At 45.7% G+C, this 17,030-nt stretch overlaps 1 protein-coding gene across 9 annotated transcripts in view; it reads right to left on the reverse strand.

Annotated features, from left to right (window-relative positions):
- Positions 1-203: 203 nt before the first annotated feature.
- Positions 204-17,030, reverse strand: part of HNRNPA2B1 (heterogeneous nuclear ribonucleoprotein A2/B1) — a 131,458-nt gene continuing 114,631 nt past the window's right edge. For 5 of the 9 annotated variants that reach the window (XM_029589143.1, XM_029589139.1, XM_029589149.1 and 2 more), the window contains 2 exons: positions 15,638-16,918; positions 215-484 (listed from right to left, as the gene is read on the reverse strand). Coding sequence is in view for 1 of the 9 variants with exons in the window: in XM_029589146.1 (XP_029445006.1) it covers positions 453-484 (32 nt within the window). In the remaining 8 variants the exon portion in view is untranslated. Of the gene's footprint in view, positions 485-15,637; positions 16,919-17,030 lie in introns of all 9 variants that reach the window. The other 4 variants (XM_029589146.1, XM_029589142.1, XM_029589140.1 and 1 more) reach the window with 3 other exon arrangements.

The raw sequence follows: 17,030 nt of genomic DNA on the forward strand, positions 1-17,030 counted from the left end.
CAAGGAGTAAAGCTGACATCTCCATCTGCTGGTAGGAGTGCATAACTCAGTGGTGTGGATTAGCCTGCCTGAATGCAGAGGAAGCAGAGTACTTTCAGCATCCAAACAGCACTGTGTATGTGAAACTGAAGCAATGTCAAATATTTCGTTATCAAAATAGCAATTACATATACTTCGAAATACTGAATGCAGATAAGCAAATAAACAAAAAAAATTCTGCCAAATATTTTATTATAAAACCATAAACTAAAACAGTGGTAAGTTTTTAAATTCACAAAATAGAAAATTAAAATATTTAAAAAATTGAGACTGGTTGAATGAGAAGTCTATAGACATTTTATATAAATAATTTTCAAAATCCCTTTATATTTAAAAGTACTCTGCTTCAAGCAAACACAAATTCAGTCTTGAAATTGTACTTCTTGATACGTTTCTGTGATTGAGTCCCCTCTTCATTTATTGCAGCCAACACCATGGCATCTGCCTGCCAAGAACAAAAAAAAAAAGTTAAGTCGTTCATTATGTATATTTCTCTTAAGACCACATTACAAGATATAGTTTGTCCTAATTAAGCTTTCACTTTATTAGTTCAGAAGAGCCAAGGCAGGGGTAGGCAACTCCAGGTTTGGAATGTCATGAACAGGTCTGGCATTCAGGACATCCACAATGAATATGCATAAGTTGTATTTGCATGCACTGCCTCCATTTTATGCAAATATTTCTCATGCATAAATGGAGGCAATGCATGCAAATATAACTCATGCATATTCATTGTAGATATCCTGAAAATCAAACACGTTTGTGGTACTCCAGGATCAGAGTTCCCTATCCCTGCTCTCAAATATCAGTTGACCACAGGAATTTGATTCACTTATTGTAGATTGTTAGCAGAAACTGCATTCCTCCCTGAATTCATATTTCCAACTTGGAACTGGCAATGACGAAGGATCGCTATTCGATTTTTTTTTCTTCACAATTGCTACTATAAGTTACTATTCACTTACCATGAGAAGTTGTGACTGTGAAAACAGCATCCATTTCAAAATCAGTGGTTTTATTTTATTAATGTCATACTATGGAAACCTGGCCTCAAATACTGCTGCATTCCTGCAGTGATATCAAAGCAGCTTCATATAATAGAACATTCATGCAGTGATAATAGTATCTATTGCCATGATTGCAGCATCATATAAAAACGTTTTAACAGTTTAATGGCTGGTCAGATGGCTCAGTAATACTGGGTTCTTGTGAGAGATCCTTGTTTGACTTATTCCTGCTCCTTGTGTTGGCTGGGTCTATGGATACACCAGAGTAACTGTCACATCCCTTAGGGGCAAGGACTCCTACCAGCAGATGGCGAGAGTAAAGCAGACTTGCTGACATCACTGACATATAGCCCTGCCCAGACATCAGCCCGCCATCATCTCTAAAAAAGCCAAATTGGACAAACTGATTATACTTTGACTGTCAAGTCATGTTAACCATTCATCTTGCCAATCAACTGGGAAACACTAAGCTCAGCACAAAGTTATCAACTAATCTTAGGGTCTGGTTAAATCACTTACCAGTCCTTCAAACGAATTAAACACGCATCGTCCGCATATAAAAGTACAAATCAGAAACAAGTAGGCAACAGAGGGTGGGTTGTAGATTGGCCTGCATTTCTTAAAGGAAAGGAAGTTAGGTAATGGAATAGTACCCCATATTCTCTTGCGATCTGGGAACAAGAATTATTGCCTTCACATCTAAGAGCCTCCTTAACAGTCTCCACTGCCACTCTTTTGTACAGTTGCATTGAGAAACCATAAAATACATCTGGAGGAATTCTGAGATTCTAGAGCAGGGGTCAGGAACCTATGGCTCTTTTGATGGCTGCATCTGGCTCGCAGACAAATCTTTAATAAAAAAGTAAAAATCTAACCAAATCCCCCACCCTCCTGACGCCCCCCAAGACCTCCAAAATTAATTTACTACAACCCCCACCCCCCTGACCCCCCCAAGACCTGCCAAAAGTCCCTGGTGGTCCAGTGGGGGTTCAGGAGCGGTCCGGGAGCGATCTCCTGGACTTGGGCTGTCGGATGCCAGTAGTCAAAATGGCACCAACGGCCCTTTGCCCTCACTATGTCACTGGGATGACCAATGGCGGCAGTAGCCCCTGTGACATAGTAAGGGCAAAGGGCCGTTGGCTGCCAGTAATCAAAATGGCGTCAACTTCCCTTTGCCCTTACTATGTCACAGGGGCTACCGCCGCCATTGGTTGACCCCAGTGACATAATGAGGGCAAAGGGCCGTCTGTGCCATTTTGACTACTAGCAGCCGACAGCCCAAGTCCAGGAGATCGCTCCCGGACCCCCGCTGGACCACCAGGGACTTTTGGCAGGTCTTGGGGGGGGTCAGGAGGGTGGGGGTTGTAGTAAATTAATTTTGGAGGTCTTGGGGGGCATCAGGAGGGTGAGGGTTGTAGTAAATTAATTTTGGAGATCATGGGGGGCGTCAGGAGGGTGGGGGGTTTTGTTAGATTTTCACTTTATTAAAGATTTGTCTGCGAGCCCTGGACCCCCGCTGGATCACCAGGGACTTTTAGCAGGTCTTGGGGGGGGGGGGGGGGGGGGTTGTAGTAAATTAATTTGGCAGGTCTTGGGGGCGTCAGGAGAGTAGGGGGTTGTTATTTTAAAATGTAATTCCGTGAGAGCCATACTATGTGGCGTTCATGGCTCTCAGCCAAAAAGGTTCCTCACCCCTGGTTCTAGAGCATAGCCACTGGTCCATTGTAATCCAGGCCCACCTTTGATAAAAGTGAGATAGATGCCCAGCTATCTCCTGATCCAGGATGAACCCCCACACATTCATTGTGAAGATAAAGGTGCTCTGGCCCCAGAGTCCACATCCATACTAGGCTTTTTATGCCTAAAGGAAAAGCAAGTTTGCTTACCGTAAACGGTGTTTCCGTAGATAGCAGGATGAATTAGCCATGCTGTTGATGGGACTGTCTATCAAGGCCCAGGAGGTGGAGCTTTACCAAAGCTTAGTGCAGAGCTTTGCTCTGTGGCTGAGCGTGTGTTCCCGTGCAGGAAGACTGATTCTCCTCAGTCAGTAATTAAGCATAGATGTTTGTGTAATCTTGGACTGTCCAGGGAGGAGGGAGGGGCTGCATGGCTAATTCATCCTATCTACGGAAAAAGCATTTATGGTAAGCAAACTTGCTTTTTCCCCAGTCGATAGCAGGGCTGAATTAGCCAGGCTGTTGATAGGAATCCCAAGCTCCTGGTCACGCCACGCTTGACTGTTTTAGCCTTCAGAATAGGGTGTGACATTGTGGGCAGTCAAGTGTTTGTTATGGATTTATACAAGTTTGTAAGACTGCTTGACTGATTTTGGCATCTGCAGTCGCTTGATGATAGAGACAGTAATGAGAAGTGAAGGTATGCAGAGATGACCATGTGGCCGCTTTGCAAATATCCAGAAGAGGAACGTGTCTCAAATGAGACATGGAAGTGGAAACTGCTCGAACTTGATATGAGTTCGGCTTTGTAGGTAGCAGTAAAGAATACACTGTGTAATCCAGCTCAATATGGTGCGCTTTGATACTGGAAGTCCTGGCGCATTAGGATTAAATGAGAGAGAGTTGTGAAGGTCTGGACTCTGTGTCCAATAAGCTAGTGCTCTTTTACAGTCTAACGTGTGAAGCAGTTTTTCCTCTGTCGTGGTGTGCTTTTGGAAAGAACGTTGGAAGTTCAATTGCTTGGTTTAAATGAAACGCCGAAACCACCTTTGGAAGAAAGGGAGGTTGAGTTCCGAGCACTACTTTGCGCTTCTAAAACTGCAGAATCTATGTATAGTGAACTAAAGCTTGTAGTTCACTAACCTGTCTGGCTGAAGTAACTGCCACCAGAAAACACACTTTCCAAGTTAGGTATTTTGGGTGCACTGTTTCTAGTGGTTCAAATGGAAAAAACATCAATTGTTCCAAAACAATATTGAAGTCCCATGCCACCGGTGGTTTGGTGATGGGCGGCCGCGAGTGAGGCCTCTGATGAACTTAGTTACCAATGGATGGGAAGATATTGACTTATCTTGATGTGGTTTGTGAAAAGCCGCTATGGCACTCAAGTGAACTCGTATAGATGTGGTAGCAAGACCTGAGCTATAAAGCGTATGCAGATAGTCCATGAGAAACTTTGGAGAGCAGTCTGCAGGGTTAAGGTGGTGAGTATTACACCACGTAGAGTAATGTTTCCATTTTGCTAGGTAATTTTTTCTCGTTGACTGTTTTCTGGCCACCAATATGATGTCTTGTGCGTGAGACGAGAATCCTTGTTCATTTAACAAAACCCTTTCAATCTCCAAGCAGTGAAATGTAACGAGGTGTGCATCAGATGTAGTAAAGCACTGTTCTCTTGAGACAGGAGACTGTTGCGTTCTCCTAGTAGGATCGGAGTCATGATTGTCAGAATGAGATTTGTCCCAGGGTTGTCGTGGCCACGCTGGTGCTAAGAGTATAAGATCCGCTGCATCTTGAATGCATTTTTTAATTGTGCGGGAAATAAGCAGAATTGGAGGAAAAGCATACAGGAGGCCTTCTGTCCATGGGATAAGAAAGGCATCCTGTGATACTCAAGAGGACTGGGCAGGACTGAGCAGAACTGCTGCGCTTTCCTGTTGTGTTCGGTAGTGAAAAGATCCATGTGTGGTACACCCCATTTGTCGAAAATGTCTGTTATCTGTTGATTTAGATCCCTTTGGGGGTGAAAAATCCTGCTCAGTTTGTCTGCTCGAGTGTTAGTGATGCCTGGAAGATATGTCGCTTGTAATTAGCCACTGTATTTAAAGTTCAAGGTTCTTATTGAAAATATTGTTTTTTACGTTACGTTATGCTTTACACTCCTTGTTATTTGTAAACCGGGTTGATGTGATGCCTATCATGAAACTCGGTATAACAAAAACAATAAATAAATAAATAAATAATTAGATCGAATTGCTATGTGCCCACTCCAGTATGAGAAGTGTTTCTTTGCACAGGCTCCAAGAACCTGACCCTCCTTGTTTATGTAGTACATCGCTACTTGGTTGTCTGTGTAAACCATTACTCTCTTCCTCCTCAGATATGGGACGAATGTTTTGAGGACGTTTCATATTGCTCTGAGTTCCAACAAGTTGATCTGGTAGGTCCACTCCTTTGGGGACCATTGGCCTTATATGTCTAGGTGAGCTCCCCATCCTTTGTGTGACACATCCGTTGTGAGGACTACATTGTGTGGGGGGTTTGAGAACAAAGCACCTTTGGTGAGGGTCCTTTTTTGTAGCCACCACGTTAAATCTTTTTTCATTGCTGTCGACAGGGATAGGATATGCAAGAGAGGCTGACTATGCTGAGACCACTAATTTTAGTCCCACTGTAGTCTGCGCATGTGAAGGCGGGTGTTTGGGACTGTGTGAATGGCCGCTGCCATGTGTCCCAGAAAGCAAATGTTGCTTACCTGATGTAACAGGTGTTCTCACAGGACAGCAGGATGTTAGTCCTCACAAATGGGTGACATCGAGGATGGAGCCCACCACGGAAAACTTCTGTCAAAGTTTAAACAGAACTTTGACTGGCCCCTACTGGGCATGCCCAGCAAGGCACTGACCCTGCAGCCAGCAGGGGTCTCCCTTCAGTCTGATTTTCAAAGCTACAGGCAGTGCCTAGAAAGTAAAAACAAAACAAACCCAACACCGCGGGGTGGCGGGCGGGTTTCGTGAGGACTAACATCCTGCTGTCCTGTGAGAACACCTGTTACATCAGGTAAGCAACATTTGCTTTCTCACAGGACAAGCAGGATGGTTGTCCTCACAAATGGGTGAGTACCGAGCTGAGGATGTCCTGACTTGCACCAAATGCACCCAATGACGTGCAACAGGCACTACAACTGGGGTGGAATTTGGTAAAGGGCATCCGCACCCTACCGGGAAGGTGGAAGGGTGTTGGTACGTCACGTTGGAAAAAGGTTACGCAAGACAGATTGGCCGAAGATGGAGTCCTGTCTTCCAGCTTTGTCCAAACAATAGTGGGCTGCAAAGGTATGGAGAGAACTCCAGGTTGCAGCCCTGCAGATGTCAGGAAGCGGCACCGATCGAAGGTGTGCCACTGACGTCGCCATGGCCCTCACAGAGTGTGCTTTTACACGGTCTTGAAAGGGAATGCCAGCTTGCTGATAGCAAAAAGAAATGCAGTCCGCCAACCAGGAGGAAAGAGCCTGCTTACCCACAGGATGTCCTAACTTGTTAGGATGAAAAGAGACAAATAATTGAGTGCTCTTCCTGTGAGCAACTGTACGGTCTAGATAAAAAGCTAGAGCTCGTTTGCAGTCTAGGGTATGCAGAGTCTGTTCCCCGGAGTTGGAGTGGGGCCTGGGAAAAAAGATAGGTAGTATGATGGATTGATTAATATGAAACTCAGAAACTACCTTAGGTAAAAATTTAGGGTGAGTGCGGAGTACCGCCCGGTCCTGCAGGAGCTTAGTGTAAGGCGGATAGGTAACTAGGGCCTGCAATTCACTAACCCTGCGAGCTGAAGTGATAGCCAAAAGGAATAACACTTTCCATGTGAGATACTTTAACTCACAGGAGTGCAGAGGTTCGAAAGGAGGTTTCATTAGACGACCAAGAACCAGGTTAAGGTCCCAAGATGGGGCCGGAGGACGTAAGGGTGGCTTCAGATGGAGCAAGCCTTTAAGAAAACGTGTTACTAGGGGTTGTACTGAAATAGGGACACCCTGTACACCTTTATGGAAGGCGGCTACCGCACTGACATGCATTCTGATAGAAGAGGTTTTAAGACCTGATTCAGAGAGATGCCATAAATAGTCCAAGAATTTGGAGATTGGACAGGAAAGGGGATCAAGGGACTGAGAAGTGCACCATGATGTGTACCTTTTCCATTTGTATGAGTAAGACTTTCTTGTGGAAGGCTTTCGTGAAGCTATCAGGACCCGAGAAACGGAATCTGAAAGGTTGAAAGGCTGAAGGACTAACCTTTCAACATCCATGCCGTCAGGGACAAGGCTTGGAGGTTGGGATGGAGAAGGCATCCGTCGTTTTGAGTGAGCAGATGCGGGTCCTTTCCCAGAGGAATGTGCCTGCGGATGGAGAGATCCTGGAGTATTGGAAACCATACTTGGCGTGGCCAGTAAGGTGCTATCAGGATCATGGTTCCCCCGTCCTGGCGTAGCTTCACGAGAGTCTTTGACACAAGAGGAAGTGGAGGGAATGCATAGAGCAGACCGGTTGTCCACTTGAGGGAGAATGCATCCCTCGGCCGAGAGTGCTGGCTCCGAATGAGAGAGCAGTAATCGTCCACTTTGTGGTTCTGAGGGGACGCAAAGAGGTCTATGCGGGGAGAACCCCACTTGTGAAACAGAGAGGTCGCTACCAGAGGATCGAGTGACCACTCGTGTGGTTGGAAGACACGGCTCAGCTGGTCTGCCAATACATTGTCTACTCCCGGCAGGTAAGTGGCCCTGAGGTACATGGAGTGGGAGAGGGCTTCCGCCCAGATCTGCGCAGCTTCCTGACACAGAAGGAAGGAGCCTGTGCCTCCCTGCTTGTTTATGTACCACATGGCCACTTGGTTGTCCGTCTGGATTAAGATTATCTGATGAAAGAGATGATCTTTGAAAGTGCGGAGCGCATAGCGGATTGCTCGAAGTTCCAGGAAATTTATCTGGTGTTCGGCTTCCTCTTTGGACCATAACCCTTGGGTTTGAAAGTCGTCCACATGGGCTCCCCAACCGATGTGAGAAGCGTCGGTGGTTAGGATTACTTGCGGATCCGGTGGAAGAAAGGGTAAGCCCTGAAGGAGGTTGACCTGAGTCGTCCACCAGGTTAAGGATAGGCGCAGCACTTGTGTGACTGTGACTATGGAGGACAGAGGCTGAAAAGCTTGAATCCATTGGTGTCGTAGAGTCCATTGTGTTACTCTCATGGCTAGTCGGGTCATGGGAGTGACTTGAACCGAGGATGCCATGTGCCCTAGGAGAATGAGGAACTGGCGAGCCGTGGCAGTGTTCTGAGACTGGAGCTGGCGAGCCAGGGACATTAGGGTGTGGACCCTCTGAAGAGGAAGGTAAGCCTTTGCCTGTAAGGTGTCCAAGTCTGCCCCAATGAAGGATAAGGTTTGAGACGGGACTAAGCAAGATTTCTCGTAATTGACGAGAAACCCTAAGGAAAGGAGTGTTTGAATTGTCAATTTTAGGGAGGATTGAGCTATCTGTTGGGTGGAGGCCCTGATTAGCCAATCGTCCAGGTATGGGTAGACGTGGACACCTTCCTTCCTGAGGAATGCTGCTACCACTACGAGACATTTGGTAAAGACTCGTGGGGCAGAAGCTAGACCGAAAGGGAGGACACGGTATTGATAATGTTCGTGGCCTACTAGAAACCGCAGATATTTGCGATGGGATTGTGTGATCGCAATATGGGTATAAGCGTCCTTGAGGTCGAGAGAGCACAGCCAATCCCCTCTTTGAAGCAGAGGGAGCAGCGCACCTAGGGTTACCATTTTGAACTTCTCTTTTTGAAGGTATTTGTTGAGGGCTCGAAGGTCCAAAATGGGACGTAGTCCCCCTGATTTCTTTGGTATTAGGAAGTATCTGGAATAGAATCCCTTGCCTCGTTGAGAGGGAGGAACGGGTTCTATAGCATTTGATTGCAGAAGAAGGGATACTTCCTGTTGTAATTGAGCCAAATGGGTGGATAGACTCCACGCTTGAAGAGGCGGGGAGTCTGCCGGAAGAGTTATGAAGTTGAGGTGGTAACCCTGTGCGATAATTGTTAGCACCCACTGATCTGAGGTGATCTGCAACCAAGGTTGTAGAAAATGGTACAGTCGACCTCCTACAGGGATGTCCGGAAGAGGGGTTTGGCATGTGTTCCCTACAGGGGAGTCAAAGGCCAGCCGCAGGCCCAGGAGGAGGGGCTACAGTAGGCCTTTGTTTCCTAGGCTGACGCGGCTGAGGCCTAGTAGAGGATCGAGCTGGACGAGGCCTGGCCGATGGAGGGTAATAACGGCGTGGTCGAAAGAATGACTTCTTAGAGTCTTTCTTTTGCGGTTGCTTGGAGGTCAGCTCAGGTGGGACAGATGAGAGTTGTTTCAACGTCTCATGGTGGTCTTTCAACTCCGCCACAATCTGCTGAATTTGCTCTCCAAACAAATTATCGCCTAAGCAGGGTAAATCAGCAAGACGATCCTGAACCTCTGGGCGAAGGTTGGATGATTTTAACCAAGCCCAACGTCTGGCTGAGATGGCTGTGGCTGAAACTTTTGTGGAAGCATCGAATATGTCGTAGGCAGTCCGAATCTCGTGCTTCCCTGCCTCAAATCCCTTGTGAAGAAGGGCTTGAAGCTGCGGTTGGTATTGGTCTGGTAACGTGTCAGCATAGTCTTGCATCTGCTTAAGGATGGCTCTGTTGTACTGAGTCATATAAAGTTGATATGAAGCTATGCGTGAAATCAACATAGCTCCATGATAGACTTTCCGTCCAACACTATCTAGGAACTTGTTGTCCCTGGTAGGTGGAGTAGAAGAGTGTGGCTTAAGACGCTTGGCCTTCTTCTGCGCGGACTCAACCACAACAGAGCGATGATCCAGTTGAGGTTTTTGGAAACCTGGTGCTGACTGGACAAGGTAGGTGGAGTCAGCTTTTTTGTTAACTGGGGACACTGATGAAGGAGATTCCCAGTTTTTCTTGAGCAGATCCAAAAACACCTGGTGTATAGGGATGGAAGCGATGATTTTTGGAGCATCCAGAAATTGAAGGAGTTCCATCATCTGGTGTCTGTCATCAGCTTCAGATTGTAGTTGAAAAGGTACAACTTCTGACATCTCTTTCACAAAGTTAATGAAAGATAGATCCTCAGGAGGAGATCTTTTTCTACTCTCTGTAGGAGATGGAGGCGAAGGTAAATCCGTGTCAGAAGATGTATCATCATCATCACCCCAGGTATCGTAGGGATCAAGTGGGGTTTGTAACCCTGATGGACCTGGCTGAGGCTCTAAAGGCATCGATGGAAACAGAGGTGGAATCGGTGCCGTAGGTGGAACCAGAAATGGCATCGATGGCTTCGGTGCTGTCGATGGAATCGGTGCCTGGCGTGGAACGGATGGAACCGAAGGATATATCGGTGGAGATATACCAGAAGGCACCGATGGAACCACCCCGGAAGGGGGAATCCGGAACGGTGTTTCTCCTGCCGATGAAAATCCAGTCGGAGACGGTGGTGTTGTCGATGGCACTGGAATCACCGATGGAAGGGCCGTCATGAGCGCCTCCATGCGGCTCAGTAGCGGTGCTAGCGCTTGTATAAACGGCTCGGTGGTCGGTTCCCTCCTCGGTGGCGAAGCCGGTGCCGGTGTCGGTGCCGGGGGCGGCACTGGAACCGGTGCCGGAGACGGTGCCGATGGAGGTTGCAATTTCTTCATCGCTTTCTCGATGGCCTCCTGGACCAGCCGGTCCAGTTCTGCCCGGAGACCAGGGGTAACCATACCCGGCTCGACGGGAGAGGGAGGCTGAGGCAGGGCCGGAGGGACCACCGTAACCGGTGGGATCACGGCCCCCGCACCCCGGGAGGGTGAGGGTTTCCTCGATGCCTGCGAACGAGACGTGGAGGGTGTCCGGTCTGTTCGTGGCTTCTTTGTCGGTGGCTCGGCTTGAGCAGAGGTCGATGGCTGTGGATCCTCGACAGGCCGAGATTTGTGCCGTCGATAGCGGTGCTTTTCCTTCCGATCCCCTCGCCCATCCGGGGAAGGGACGGGAGTCGACGGCCGAGAAGCGATCGATGGCGGGCGGTCACCGGAGGGTTGACGATGATGGTACAACTTCGACGGTGCCGGTTCCGATGACGTCGATGCTATCGATGGCGTTGGGGTGGGTGCATGGAAGAGGAGCCCCATCTTCTCCATCCTGGCTTTGCGACCCTTGGGTGTCATTAAGGCACATTTGGTGCAAGTCAGGACATCATGCTCACTACCCAAACACATCACACAAACCCTGTGGGGGTCTGTGATGGACATAGTCCGGGTACAATCCGGACAACGGCGGAACCCCGTTGCCATGGCCTGAAGCCAAAATTTAGGCTGGGGATCGGTAAGTGCCAACAGGCCTCAAGGGCCAAATTCGACGGTAGTCGATGGAAAAAGGCAAAAAACTTACCGGGTTCCGTAAGATGACTAAAAATTTGTCGAAGGGAGACCCCTGAGGGGCAAACTTTCTTAGGAAATTAACTTCCAAATTCCTGTCAGGAACGTGGTTAGAGAGCTCCCTTCACCGCGTGGCAACTGCTGCGCGGAAAAAAGAAGACTGAAGGGAGACCCCTGCTGGCTGCAGGGTCAGTGCCTTGCTGGGCATGCCCAGTAGGGGCCAGTCAAAGTTCTGTTTAAACTTTGACAGAAGTTTTCCGTGGTGGGCTCCATCCTCGATGTCACCCATTTGTGAGGACAACCATCCTGCTTGTCCTGTGAGAATAGTGAGTACTAGAAGAGCTGACTGTTTTGGTGTAGCTAGTAGTTGGGATAGAAGCGTTCGCAAAATAAGTTGTCTTTCTTTCAGAAGGAATGCTCTGTTCCTGGTGGTAATTAGTTGTGCTCCTATGAATTGAAGAGTTTGAGAGGGAGTGAGTGTAGATTTTTTGTAATTTACGACAATGCCTAAGTCCTGGAGGCATTCTATAGTTTGCTCGAGATGAGTCTGTAGTATCTGTGGGTTTGATGCTACTATGAGCCAGTCGTCCAGATAAGAAAAGAGGGAATCAAATTATTTCCTTAAGTGGGCCACCACCACTGCCATACATTTTGTGAAAACCCTGGGAGCTGCTGATAGTCTGAAAGGAAGGACTTTGTATTGGTAGTGTTTGCCATTGCATTGGAAGCAGAGGTATTGCCAAGATACTAGATGCATTGCGATGCAGTGTAAGCATCCTTCAGATCCAGGGAACACAGCCAGTCGTTATGTTGTAGAAGTGTTAGGATCAATTTGAGAGATACCATCTTGAATTTTTCCCATACGAGGTGTTTGTTCAACTCCCTGAGATCCAGGATGGGGCATAATCCACTCGATTTCTTGGGAATGAGGAAGTTGGGGGGAGTAGAAACCCATATTATGATGGATTGATGGAATGAATTGTATCGCTTTCTGGGTATGAAGGTGGAATAATTTGTTTTCCAGTTGTGTGATTTCCTCGACTTTCTCTGAGGTGGCTCAGCCGAGGGAGAGATGGCATAGTATTGAAATTCAGTCGGTACCCTTCTCTGATTATTTGTAGCACCCAAAGATCTGTGGTGATAGTTAACCAGGCTTGTAAGAAGTTGGTTAATCTGCCTCCAATAAGCGTAGGTGGTGGTGGCCCAATCCTCTTTAAAAAGACGATGCGGGCTTCGGGTTGTTTTGCTGTGTTTGCACTTGGGCCCTCTGGATTCTGGGACAACTTCTCCTCTGTTGGGTTTGTTGTCCCCTGTGGGCGTTGAACCAGTGTATATGGAGTAGTTCTGTAGGATTGGTAAGGTTGGAATTGACGTCTTTGATATGTGGGACGTCAAAATTGCGCAAGATATCGGCGAGAGAAAGAAGTATGTAGTATAGGATTGGTTAAGGATGGCACTGCTACCGATTGCTCTTTTAGTTGTGCTACCGTCTCTTGTAGAGAGTCTCCAAATAAGTTGTCTCCTGTACAGGGGAGGTTTGCTAACGTTTTGTGGATGTCTTCACAAATAGTACAGGATCTGAGCAATGCTATTCTATGGGCTGCGATGGCCGTTGTAGATCTAGAATTTGTCTTGAAAGACTCAAACTGTTCTGAGGTGTCTCATAGCCTCCTCCATATCTTGCAGTGCTTGGGGTGGGGTTGGTGTGGTTTCCCCTAACGGAAATAGAAGTTTTAATTGCTGCACACACTCATATGTATTAGACTATATAGAATTGATGTTGATTTATTCTAGCTGCTAACATTGCAGATTGAAAATATTTCTTAGCAAAGTTGTCCAAATATTTATGATCCCTCCCTGGGGGAGCGCCGGAGCATGTTTTTGTTCTCTTTGCCCTCTGTAGTGCCAACTCCACCACTATAGAGGCGTGTAGCAACTGTAATGGCAAATAAAATTTTGAGTGCCTCATTTTGAATTTTAGATCAATTTTCCTCAATACTGGAGGAATTGAGAAAGGGGTCTCCCAAGATTTTCCCAAAAGAGTGTCCAGAACTTGATGTGATGGTAATGAAGTGGGTTCATAAGGGAGATCAAAGAACTTTAGGATCCCTATTGTCTCCGTTCTAGGGTTTGGAACCTTTTGGGTATCTAAACTTAAAGTTGTTCCAACTTTGTCGAGGAACTTGGGGTAGGAAAGGTCCTCGGGGGGGGTGGGGGAGGTATGGTTCTTGTGGCGTACAATGTAAGTGCTTCAGGTGTTCCAGCGTCAAGTGCGTCGGCATCGCAAGGATTTGTTTTGGCTCTGGATGCGTCGGCGCTGATTAAATTTGCTTCAGCGTCGAATAAGACTGTCAACGTTGATTTTGCTGACGCCGATTTAGACACGTTGCGATGCTTGTTGGCCCGATGGCGGAGGCTCTTGCGCCTGCTGCTTCGGCAGCGCTAAGCTTGGTAATTTGAGTCGTTGCTTATCTTTAAGAATGAAATATATGGGAATCCCTGGAGCAGCCCTTTGTCCCAAAAAGGAGGAGATGGTACCTTCTTGTCCTCTGGCAAGTTGAGGAACCTTGAGATTTGCCCCTATTTGCCATCTTCTCCAACTCACTTTGTGAGGCTAGGCTTGGAAAAATGGTATATCTCTCTCTCTCTCTAATCTTGGCAGACCATATATTATAAAATTCACCACTTCAGATCATGAGGTGACACCAGTTTGGTCCCTGCCTCAGTTGAGCGCTATATGTCTGGAAGCCTGTCCAGGTGTAGACTTGAAGAAAAAAAAAAAAAAGAAGGGGGGGAGAAGAAGCGATGGTGAAGGCTTGTTTCCTGATTTGTGCTCTAAGCCAGGGAGGGCTAACTAAGTTCAGCTAAAAAGTGTAGGGAAATTTTAGGATCCTCTTTTCCTTACCGGGTCTATTTTTTATTTTTAACTACAAGCAATCCCCACAAAGAAGATGTATGCCCACCGTCTGCTGGAGAAGAAGAATACTCGCAGGTTGTTATTGGGGCAGGGCTACATGTCAGCAACATCAGCTTTACTCAGTCTCCATCTGCTGGTAGGAGTGCATAAAACTCACTGGTGTGGACTGGCCTGCGTGAATGCAGAGGAATTAAAGTTATAGGGTACAGAATGTTTACAGTATGAATAGTTACCAGGTTTTGGTGTTGATCTGTATTATCCTTGGTCACGGAGTACAGATCTGGCATACTGCATAGAACAGCATGCTGTTTTACTCCATCCCCCCCCCCCCCCACCCCTTTCCCTTCCAGGCACCAGCCTGCACAGATCAAGAGGTGAGTATGGAGTAGAAAAGAGCCCCTCCCCTCTCACTGCCCAGGGTCTGATGCAGGGGGAAAAAAATAGGTGTGAGTACTATCAAGTTCCAGCAGGGACACCTCCCCCAGAGAATTCTTAAGTTTGTACAATTATCTGAATAAACATTTTCTAAATTAAACCATACCAGTAAATACTTTAAACTCTATAGTAGTTGTGGAAGCCTGGCCTCAAATGCTGCTGCATTCCTGTAGTGTAGCGGAATCAAAGCAGCTTCATATAATAGAACATTCTGCAGTAACATCTGTTGCCATTGTAGCACATTAGAAACATTTTTATATAGTTTAATGGCTGGTCAGATGGCTCAAGAATACTGGGTACTTGCTCTTTGATTCCCCCAAATTGGTCAAATTGTTCTACATTCGATACATTCTTTGGAAAATCAATAAAAAGCAAGCTGACTTTATCCAGTTTGAGAGAGTCTAGATTTAACACTGCTAAAATAACTTGAACATTATGCGGTAGATTTTAAAAGGATGCGCGTGGCGTACATGTGCGCGCAAGTTATAAAAAAAAATAAAAAATAAAAAAAATCGGGGTCGGTGCACACAATTGTTCACCTTGCGCACAGCGAGCCGCACTGCCTTCCCCCGTTCCCCCCCCCCCCCACACACACACACTTTCCCTTCCCCTACCTCCCCCACCTGAAGTAAGTTGCACGCTGGCCAACTGCAGTCACATGGCCGCGACCCCACCCCCTTAGTAAAGCCCTGGGACTTACACGCATCCAGGGCTTTACGCGTGCCACCAGGCCTTTTGAAAATAGGTAACCCTTTGAAAATCCGACCCTATATTTGCACTTTTTAAAACCTTGGTGATAGTACAAACTACAAGAATGAGAGTAGTTTCCCCAGAGTTTAGTATGAGGAAGTCCATTAGAGGTATAAATATATAACTACTTGCTTCCAGATGATTATAGCCCTTCTGCAACTAAAGACCAATATTGTACCTGTTTCTATATATATATATATATATATATATGATGTAATTTTAAATTGAATACTAATTTTCGATAATTAGACCTAATAATCTCCCATACTCCCTTCCTAAATACATACTGCAGAAATAAACAAGTTTTTGTGGGGGTTTTTTGTTTTTTTTTAAAGTATCCATTAATCCAGATTTCACCTACCATTTTATTACCAACTCCCATGATGGAACCGTTGCAAAACTGTACTAAACTGCCACATGCTTGACTGATTTGTTCAAATGGAGCCGTTTACAGTTTTTGTATCAGTAGACTGTGCTTGTCCATGTTCATATCAAAAGCTAGAGTCCAGTAAGAAGGAAAATTATTCAGTTGTAGAAAGCAACTTTAACAACTTGTGATTTTAGAATGCAAAAAGAACAAGTGCAAAATTACTCTAGTTGGTAATTAACTCATTACCACGTTAAACTAAATATGGTAAGCACTATACTGAAAGATCACACTGTCAAAGCATGTTTATCTTGGTTTTTGAATTTTAAGAAAGGAAAAGTAAATAAGATCTTACCTAAAGGAGTTTAACTGAAGCTTAGAACTACTTTGCTCTAGCCCTCAGCTTTCGATGGCATCCTTAAACTATTGTGGTTAAAGCTTTGCAGATATACAGCTCAGCTTTTTAAGACTGGCTGAACTTAGCAGTCGGTTCAAGAGTTTTCTTGTACTAGACCTGTATCCCTGGGAAGAGTACCTCGCTGGGGATATTTCCTTTCCTTGCCATTGAAGCAGCAGCTGCATCTAAAAGATCTAAAAAGGCATTTCTCCTTGCAGAGATCCCTCCGTTATCTAGATACATTTCTCCCGATGATGCGCAGACAAAAACACTTTTTCTGACCAACATTTAACATGTTAAAAATACCTTTGTAGAGGTCCTTAACTATTCCTTGCCTTATTTTTAACAATAAAAATTAGACAATTTCCTTTATAATTATTTTATTAATCATAAATGTACAACAGCTTCTTAACTCTACACACGCACTGAATATTTAAAAGAAAAACGTAGTCTCGTTACACCATGATCCTGGCCAATTGCTTTTCAAAACTTGAGAAAATCTTAAAAAAAGGTTTCACATGTCACCTGAAACTTACAAATTGAACATTATCAAAGAAGGAATGCTTCTATACTCTTACAAAGACCACTAAAAAGAAACAACAATTAAAAAGCTAAGAAACTGTCTCCAAAGTTTTTTTTTTTCTTTTTTTGTTTTTTTTTATACAGTCCTTCCTCCACAGTAAGGTAATGTTTTTAAATAATCCACTCCATTCAAAAATGGCTCTCTGCATCTGCTCTGGTGTCTTCTGCCATATCATTGCATACTTATGCAAGACTGAGATAAAGAGTGAGTTTCCTTAACATTTTGTTAATTCGATAACCTGAAGCTGTTTCTGTTACCTCTGGGCTCTCATCCTCTCCTATTTATACAGTGAAGCCTGTTTCAACAGAAGTAAAGAGTAAAAAAAATAGGTTATGATTTCATCTAGCCAGATTTTAAAGGAAAGACAATATAATCCTAAAAAGCTTTCACTCCTACAGCTAATTCTA

The sequence above is a fragment of the Rhinatrema bivittatum genome, chromosome 2 (assembly GCF_901001135.1).
Source record: "Rhinatrema bivittatum chromosome 2, aRhiBiv1.1, whole genome shotgun sequence".
NCBI lineage: Eukaryota > Metazoa > Chordata > Amphibia > Gymnophiona > Rhinatrematidae > Rhinatrema > Rhinatrema bivittatum.